The following is a 9,814-nucleotide window of genomic DNA, read 5'->3' on the forward strand; positions in this document are numbered from 1 at the left end:
TTTTTGTGTGTTTTATTCCACAGCACCCAGCATAGTGCTAGGCACACAGCAGATACTGCAAGAGAGGAAAGAAGGGAAGAGGGGAAAGAAGGAAGAAGTGAAACTGAGCAGGACCTTGTGAAATCCTCCTGGGAACAAAAAGGCTTTCTTGATTTCTCTATTTTTCCTTGCCACTTGAGTTTTTGTAGAATCAGTATGATTCTATTTAAGCTAAAACATTTTGCAGGAGCTACCTGAGAAGGAGCAAAGATAAAAACCCACAAATAAAATTTTCTCTCTTTAGGCAGGAGATGGACCTGGTTCTTGTCCAAATTCCAGAAAGCACCCTATCCCCTCCTTTACCTTAGCCCATAGTGGCTGTCTTTGAAATAAACTGACCTAATCTTAGATGTTTTTTAGAAACATTTCAGAATGTCTAATGCCTGTAAGAACTCAAGGTTTCAACATCTCCTCCATCTCACAGGTGGTGAAGGGATTTTAATAAGATACCCAGAGCTGAATATTAACCACTGACACTCCTTTCCCCTTTTTGCTTCTCTGTTCTGCTTCCCCTTTAAAAGCTCTTTGCCTGAGCCTATATGTTGTTGTTGTTGTTGTTTTTAATAAACTAGTCCACCATCTTCTTGGTCAGCAGGCTTTCTGGAATAAAGTTGCTTTCCTTGCCTCAAGCCTTGTCACCCAACTTATTGGCCTGTCAGGCAATGAGTAGCCAAATCTGTGTTCACTAACAGAAGAAACAGCTCTTTTACTTTGGTCTTTTACCTTATCTATTTGAGTATTTTTCAGAACCTGACATCAACAACATTTCTATAAGGTTATAAAGCCAGCACAATTTAAAAAAATAAGTCCACCTCCCTAAAAGCCAACACTGGGCACTGGGTTCATAAATCCAGTTTAGACCATACTAGCAACTATTTCTGGAGAAGGCAATGGCACTCCACTCTAGTACTCTTGCCTGGAAAACGCCATGGACGGAGGAGCCTGGAGGGCTGCAGTCCATGGGGTTGCTAAGAGTCGGACATGACTGAGCGACTTCACTTTCCCTTTTCACTTTCACGCATTGGAGAAGGAAATGGCAACCCACTCCAGTGTTCTTGCCTGGAGAATCCCAGGGATAGGGGAGCCTGGTGAGCTGCCGTCTATGGGGTCACACAGAGTCAGACACGACTGAAGCCACTTAGCAGCAGCAGCAGCAACTATTTCGGGCTTTCCAGGTAGTGCTAGTAGTAGAGAATCTGCCTGCAAATGCAGGAGATGTGGATTTGATCCCTGGATTGGGAAGATCCCCTGAAATAGGAAATGGCAACCCACTCCAGTATTCTTGCATGGAAAATTCCATGGAAAGAGGAGTCTGGGGGGCTACAGTCAATGAGGTCACACAGTCGGACAGGCCTGAGCACACACAGCAGCACCTATTTCACAGGGATTTTCACGAATGCTCCTTTGTGCCTAAGTGCGTGAAATTCCTACTAAGAATCTATTTTAGAGACCAGCTGAGCCACCACCTTCTCAACATCCCACCCAGGCCACCATCTTCCCAAAACAGTCTTCCAGCAAAATGCTTAAGTGAATAAAGGAGGCTGCTTGCTCTGGGTTGAATAACTGTCTTACTCTCAGCCTTCGAAACTGTAGGTAGTATGTTGGTTCATAATCTTGAAAGTCTCTCTGTGAAACTCCAAACTGTCCCCTGTACCAGGATGGCAAAAAGAGACAGAAGGCAGGGGCTGCTGCTGCTGCTGCTGCTAAGTCGCTTCAGTTGTGTCCGACTCTGTGCGACCCCATAGATGGCAGCCCACCAGGCTCCCCCGTCCCTGTGATTCTCCAGGCAAGAACACTGGAGTGGGTTGCCATTTCCTTCTCCAGAAGGCAGGGGCAGACCCCTCCAAATAGGTGGTGACAAGTCTGAAAGAAAGGGAACGTACATGTGAGGCTGGTCTTGAGTGGCTGCGAGACGAGTAGGTCTCTGAATCTGTCTGCCAGGATCTTAAACGTTTAAACAGAGGCCCTCACAGGGTTCAGTCATGTTTACAGTCCAGATGGTCTCAATAACACATTATTCTCTCAAGGTGAAGTGGCTCCTAGTGCAGGAACCATAGGCTGAATGTACATTCCAAGGACAGGGCAGGGAATGGAGAGTCTCTGGAGCACCCCTTGAACAGTTACATCCTCTTGATGATCCTCTCCAACATAGTACCATGATCTGCTATGGATCCCATACTATGCACAACAAGCCAAAGTGAATCCACCTTATGAAACCCTCTTAATCTTCCCAGACAGATCCTCTTTTTCGGTGTGCTGTGTAATAAGCAGGACCCTACTGGACCTTAGTGGGAAATACCCTCTCCCCCATACCCTCCAGTTCAGCTCCTCTCTCAAGTACTCAGATAACAGTGTCTCACACATTTTTCCTGAATTTTTCAGCTGCTAAAACCCACCACCAAATGGAAGAAATTGACTACTTAATGAACCTGAGCTCCTAGCTCCCAGACATCCTGACATCTAAGGACTGATGACATTAACCACTCTGCTACCTCAGTCAACAAATCAGAGAATTGTGCAGGAGCTGACCACATACCCTAGGATGCCCCTCCCTCACCTGTGTTTTAATACTTTGCTGAAACCCTTCATGGAGTTTGGGTCTTTGAGGCACATGAGGCCTCTGCTCTCCTTGCTTGGTCTTTCAATGTACCTTGCTCTGCTCCAAACTCTGATGTTTCAGCATTGTTTGGCCTCACTGTGTGGTGACAGTTGGAATTAATAAGAAAGAAAGAACCTAACTCTTTTGCATATTCCTGACCACTGTTATTTGGGAGTTTTACAGTGCTGCCTCAAGATTAGTTATAGCTGAAGCAGAAAACTAAGCAGTCACTGCTTCAGAAGTCAAGAAATAAAGAAGAAAATACTTAAATAATAATACTAATAACAAAACAACATATTTTATTTATAGCATCCTAACTACACATATAGGAGAAGGCAATGGCACCCCACTCCAGTACTCTTGCCTGGAAAATCCCATGGACGGAGGAGCCTGGTAGGCTGCAGTCCATGGGGTCGCTAAGAGTCAGACACGACTGATCGACTTCACTTTCACTTTTCACTTTCATGCATTGGAGAAGGAAATGTCAACCCACTCCAGTGTTCTTGCCTGGAGAATCCCAGGGACGGGGGAGCCTGGTGGGCTGCTGTCTCTGGGGTTGCACAGAGTCGGACACGACTGAAGTGATGCAGCAGCAACCACACATATAAGTGCAAAAAAAAAAAAAAAGAGGTAAAAATATTACACATATCCAAATGAAAAAAAGTGAAACTAAGAGAACAGAGAAGCATTTAAATCATAAAAGTAGCAATTGGGAGCTAGAAGTAACATTAATGTTCCTCTCATTGAACCTCACTTTTAAGATAAAGACAAAAACACTGACAGAAATAAGAAATATTACTGTATGACTATCTTTGCTAAAGAAAGACTAACAATGATTTTGCTTCTAAGAGGGACAGGCTAAACTAGTTTCAAAGGAGATGTTGACCTGAGTTATACTGGTTTTGTGGTGTTTTTAAAACCCTTCTAGTTGCTGTTTCCTCTTCCAAGAAATAGCCTTTTTTTTAGATACTTAAGTAGCTCAGCACCTCAGCTCATTCATGTCCCTGCCCAGCAAATGTGCGCCTTCCCTGACCAACCACTGCTATTTTACAACTTTTGTCACTTTCTATCCCGTTATTTTCTTTAAAAAGCTTATCAAATCCTAACACCAGAGTTTGTATTGATTTGTCTACTTGTGTGTTTTCTATCTCCCCACTAGAGTGTAAGTTCATGACTTTGTCTTACTCAGGACTGTATCCCTGCTGGACTACAACAGTGCCTGGCACAGATTACACTCTCATGATTGTATGATGATGTAAGAAATAGATGAGTTTTCTGAGCAGCTCACTATTGTTCAGTCGTTCAGTCGTGTCTGACTCTTTTGTGACCCCATGGACTGCAGCACACTGGGTTTCCCTGTCCTTCACCATCTCCCAGAGTTTCCACTAGGAACTTGCTACACCAGATAGCAAGGTTTCCACTAGGTTCTGTTCACCGGGTACAGTATGTTGTGTAAGGGAAACGGACTCAAGACAAGCTCTTCACCTTCAGAGAACCCACTGCCTGGGTATACTGAAGAAGGAAAAAAACATCCTCTGTTGGCTATTTAACTCTATGGTATATGAGAACATAAAAATATAAACTGTTATACTATAGATAATAACATATTACCTTATGATACCTTGAAAGGAGATCTGAAAAGCTTTTCACACAAAGGTCTGGAAGAGGTAAACAAACAGTCCAATCAGTAGAGAAGGATGGAGAAAGACCCTCCAGAAAGAGAAAACTATACAAAAAAATGGCCTAAGGGTTGGGAATGCAAGGCATGTACAGAAAACATGTCCAGTTCCTACAGGACTGAATATGTGAAGGCAAGTCCTCTAACTGAAATGTTGGTATCAATCTTTGGCAATATTTGGACACTGTTCACACATATTTAGAATTTGTTTTCTTGGTAGTCGGAGGCCATTGATGGTTTTGTCTAGTGGAGAAACATTAAACAATTGAGTAGTGTCTTTTTTTTTAATATCAGGCAACTTTCTTAGAAATTAGATAAAATAATCTGGTCAATAAATCTGAAAATAAGATGGTGGAGTTTAGGGAACAGATTCTCAGAAAGATACATAACCTGACATAACCTGAAAGGGTAAAACAGCTTGTAAATACAAGGAGTAGTTTTAAAAGAGATCTCTTATCTTGAGGCTCAGTCTTTGTTCCATTCTGCCTACCCTGATCAAATCTCCAGTTTAAAACATTACTTCAGAGAGTATGGTGAGAAAAAGAGTATGTAGTTATGGAGTTCATTTAGGAATGTCTGCAAAAAAATGGCAGGGTGGGGAGGGGGTTCAGGATGGGGAAGACGTGTACACCCGTGGCAGATTCATGTTGATGTATGACAAAACCAACTCAATATTGTAAAGTAAAAAAAAAAAAAAAATCAATTCAGTGAAATTCATTGAGATTGACCCAAGGTCCAGAAATAATTGATTCACATGAACATTATACATGTGCCTAAAGGGAGTAAGTTTTCTGCAACTGTTTGATGAAATGTCTATAAGCATCTATTATGTAAAATTTTAAAATCTGGTTTAAACGTTCTAGACAATTATGATTGTTTCTTGTAAGATGTATCTATGACTTAGAGAGATAAACAGCATTACAGTCTACCACTTGGATGGTTATTATTTCTCCTTTTCTATAAATTTTTATTTTATATACTCAAAAAAAAAAAAAAGGCAGGGTGGATACTAGAGCTTGAACTAGAACAGGGGAATGGAAGTGAAAAGACAGATGGGATCGGTAGTGTGAGGTGATTGCACAGACCACTGGACAACTGGGTATTTTCCCTCTGGGGGAGTTTAGTTTTGAAGAAGAAAATAAAAATAAATTGCATTTCATTATTATCTATTTATTTGGTCAACTAGTTTAGGGGAAGAAAAATGAAAATAGCAGTAGAATATAAAAGCAGGTGCCAGGAAAGAATTTTAAAAGAAATGGGCCATCTAACTTCATTCCCTCTCCATCCTTCTTAAAAAAGAGAGACATAAAAGCTTTCAGTGTTTGTAGGTTTCCAAATCCACCCACTTACACCTGTTCAGAAACATCTATTTTCTTGTATAATGGAAACTTCAACAAATAAAAAGGCCAGCTAATAATAACATGATGAAGAGAAAAATTGTTGTTAGCTTCTTTATATTTTTTTTCTAGGCTTAAAAGGGTGATTTTTAAAATAATATGTTTTAGAAATAAATGGTGCATTATTGGTTAGACCTATGCATGAATTTGTATTCCTGGCATTTCCTTATTTCTTAATGTAGTTAGTGCATACATTATTTTCCTATAGTTCAATAAATATGTGGGTATTTGGGGAATTTCATGTCACTGTTTATTAAGATTTGAATTATATATATGTAGAAAGAGAGAATGAATCCCTTTATTTCAGAATATAGTAAAAACTGCTTAAATCTTTTATTTTAGAGCTGCAGAGACTTTAGTAGCTCTAAATAAATTCAAATCTAGCACAACAATGAGTCTTAGCAAGGAAATAGCTGGTTAAGAAGATGATCTATGGGACCTAAGAAGTAAGTGAAGGAGATAGCCATACAAAAACCAAGAGAGACACCCTTCCAAGTTAACAATGAAGGTAAAGATTCTGAATTTTCAATGGATAGAGAGTAAGAATAAGCTGGAATTTTCAATAGATAGAGAAAAATCTAGTGTGAATGAGGTGAAAAAGGCAGTGAGAGGCGACTTTGGAAAGGTCAATAGGAACAAGATTATGCTTGCCTTGGGGGCCATGGAGGAAATATTTTTTTTCTCTTTACAGAGGAAATTCATTAAAGTGTTTTATTCTAGTGAGTAAGCAGTCCATTTTATGTTTCTGAAAGTTTATTATGATGACTCGATGGGTAATGAATGCATGAAGGCAGGAGTAGAAGCAAGGAGACCAATTAAAAGGCTTTAATAGTTCAGGTAGGAAATGATGAAGTCTTGGGGTGGAGTGATAGAGGGGATATCCAGTGCTCATATTGGGGATATACAGTGGACGAATGAGTATATCTGGTAATAAATTAGCACGGAGTTTATGCCCCTAAATTCATTTTCAGTTGGTCTATGTTGCACAGAATTTCCTTTATTTTAAATAAGCAAAAACTATTCTCTGATGATTTAAATAATGCTATATTAAAATATAGTTTTAAACTATAATTCAATACACAATGGCTTATAGTACCAAAATTTCACCTAGATATTAATGAAGTCATTTTACCCATAAAATAACATTGATGATATAACATTTATAACAAATATGATTACTTATTTATCATTTATGTAATTTATTCCTTATAAAATTTCTCACTGTCTTATGTCATATTTGCTTTTATGTGTTGAATTGCTATTATTTTCACAAAACTTTTATTTAAGGAATATGTCAAATGTATGAATTTCAACAAAATTGGGTCATTAAAACACAGAAACGTTTAAGCGTTAATTTATTTTCAACATATAGAAGACTTATGGGTTTCTCCATGCATGAGTAAAATATAACTGAGCCATTTGATAGTAAACATGGCTAATGCTTTTAAATGAAAACCTATTCTTGATCTAGAGAAATGCCTATTTAGCTGGAATTATGTGAACAGTTTATATTTTCTGCTAAGTACTTTCAAAGTCGTGCTTGTGTAATGAGATAGTCTACATTAAGCTCTAATAACGGTTTGCTGCATGATCATCACAATGATAATGTGTGTAATTTATCACACCTGCCACTGAAGGAGCTCTAAGAATTTCACAAACAGGCCCCTCATTAATCTATTCATTTAGCTTCCTTCTTCTTTAAAATTTCTAAAGCTGTGCAAGAAATTATGCAGCAACTGTGGGAAAGAAAAAGGCTTTAAAATAGTCAGAAAAAGGCATTAAAGTAGAGTGGGGTGCAGGATTACAAAGACAATAAATTCTGAGTAAAACTATCTGGAGAACTGTCACAATCACATGTGTAATAGATTCCTGTTTGGTTAAATTGGGAAACACCCTAAAATATTCAGATCAAATTCTTCCTTTTAGAAGTTGTACATCCCTGTTGATTTACTTACTGATCTGCCCTCCCTGGAGGTTTGAAACACACTGAAGACCCAGAGGTCTTTCATTCTAAAATAAAACTTGTGTTTCTCCACTGCTGTATAATTCTATACTCAAAAGATTGTTTCCCATGTAACTAAAGTGGATGTTATGTTTATGTATAATATACTTGGTATTCTAAAATATTATTTATATTGTCTAATAATAAAGAATAAAATATATTCTGAATACATTAGTTAAGGTATATGTTCTAGGTAGGCATAAAATGTTAGGCAAGCTTGAATATTAACAGACAACAAGTAATTGTTCTTTAATTTTGTGATCATTGCATATATATATATTTTATTAGATTATTATTTTTTAAGTACTTATAGAACACTTCCATTTGATAGATATTATATAATATTACCAAAAGTCCAACCCTTAATCAAAGGTTTCTGCAAGGATAATAAATACCTTGGGGAAAAAGTATTTCCAAGGTTTGGATCAGGGTGGGATGAATAGGCAGAGCACAAAGATTTTATAGGGCAGTGAAAATACTCTGCATGATACCATAATGATGAATACCTACATGTCATTATACACGTGTCCAGTCCACAAAATGTATAACACCAAGTGAACCATAATATACACTATAGAAAGGAGGTGATTATGATATGTCAGTGTAGGTTCATAAGGCATATTGATACTGGGGGAGATTATGCTTGTGTGGGGCAGTGTGCATATAGGAAATCTCTGTACCTTCCTCTCAAATTTGTTGTGAACTTACACTGCTTTAAAAAAATAAAGTCTGAGGTGGCCAAGCCTTTGGAACCCATTAGGCACATTTCAGAGCTTCATCTCCAAGGAGAGTCCTCAGGGAAGTGGCCAGGTCCTGGTCAAGGTGATGGAGTGCCTGGAGCACCAAGCACTTACAGACTTGGGCAGCCATGAAGCCTATGGCACAACTGGAGAAAGTAGTTGCTTCTGTGGACTAGCTCCACCATTGGACATGAACAGAATGGAGCCCATGTGGTCAATACTGGAGGACAAATGTCTCCACTTGAGATCCAATAGTGTGGAGGATATACAGAGAGCTACTACAAATCTCCCTTTATCTTATGGAGGAGTATTCTGCGCCTCCACCCACACCCCCATCCCACCCTCTGCAAGTCTTTGCCAAAAGATGGATGAACAAGAGCCTGTCTCACCTGGCTGAGTAGCTGTCCTGGGAAGGGGAACTCTGTTCACAAGTGGGCATGTGAACACATGGATCAGATGGAAGCACAAGGGTAGTGTTTCGATATTCTGAACACTAATAGTTCCAATTTCTTCAGTCACCTGGAAAAAAATGGTTAAATGTTTTTTGGTAATTAACTCTTCTAAATACAGAAATAGGAAAGATCTGGTCAAAACAAAGCAGTGAGTTCCTGATGCTAGTGGAAATAAAGGGTATGGCCAGTTTCCAAGAAAATGGATCTAGTATTTACTCTCAGGCTATTCAGTATGAAAGATGTTATTCCCCTTTGTCTTATCCCCAAAAGACTTGTGTATCAACTGTACTTAAATAAATTTTTATATTTATGTAACTGTTAGATGTTACATCTAATCCCTATGTGACAACCTGAATTGTTCCTTTGTTAGTCATTTCTATCCACCTGAGCAGCCTTTTCTCTTTAACAAACACACTTGAAATTGCTACTGGGTACCCACTTTGTTCCCAGTAGAAAGAACTTTCTGCTAAGAGCTGAAGAGTGTTTAAAGTAGATTAAAGCTTGGACACCTAAAACTATCCACCATCCCACAAAGTGATTATATGCAAAAAAGAATACTAGCAACACATATGGTTTCTCTTTCTGAAAAGAATTTATCATCAAAATAACCCTGAGACAGCTAAAAATATGGTATTGTATATTAAAAATTTGCAAAAAGGGTAGATCTTATGTTAAGTGCTCTTGCCAGATATAAAAAAATAAAGACATAGGGAGGAAACTCTGGAAGGTGATGGGTATGTTCATGGCCTTGATGGTGGTGATGGTTTCATGTTGCAAAAATTAGATAGATACATATTTTTACATATGAATCATACTTTTAATAGTGTTCTTTAAAATAGAGTTGAAAAAATATAATGAAGATAAAAATAAATTAAGATTCGCTTTGATTTAAGGAAAATTTTAAAAT

The 9,814-nt window shown here is 38.4% G+C and overlaps 1 protein-coding gene across 1 annotated transcript; it reads left to right on the forward strand.

Annotated features, from left to right (window-relative positions):
* The first annotated feature begins 8,540 nt into the window (after positions 1-8,540).
* On the forward strand, positions 8,541-8,852 carry LOC112448255 (glutamyl-tRNA(Gln) amidotransferase subunit C, mitochondrial-like). The gene has a single exon (XM_024997280.1). It carries the CDS (start codon positions 8,541-8,543, stop codon positions 8,850-8,852), a length of 312 nt encoding a protein of 103 aa, XP_024853048.1.
* Positions 8,853-9,814: the final 962 nt, after the last annotated feature.

Source organism: Bos taurus, chromosome 1 (assembly GCF_002263795.3).
Source record: "Bos taurus isolate L1 Dominette 01449 registration number 42190680 breed Hereford chromosome 1, ARS-UCD2.0, whole genome shotgun sequence".
Classification (NCBI taxonomy): domain Eukaryota; kingdom Metazoa; phylum Chordata; class Mammalia; order Artiodactyla; family Bovidae; genus Bos; species Bos taurus.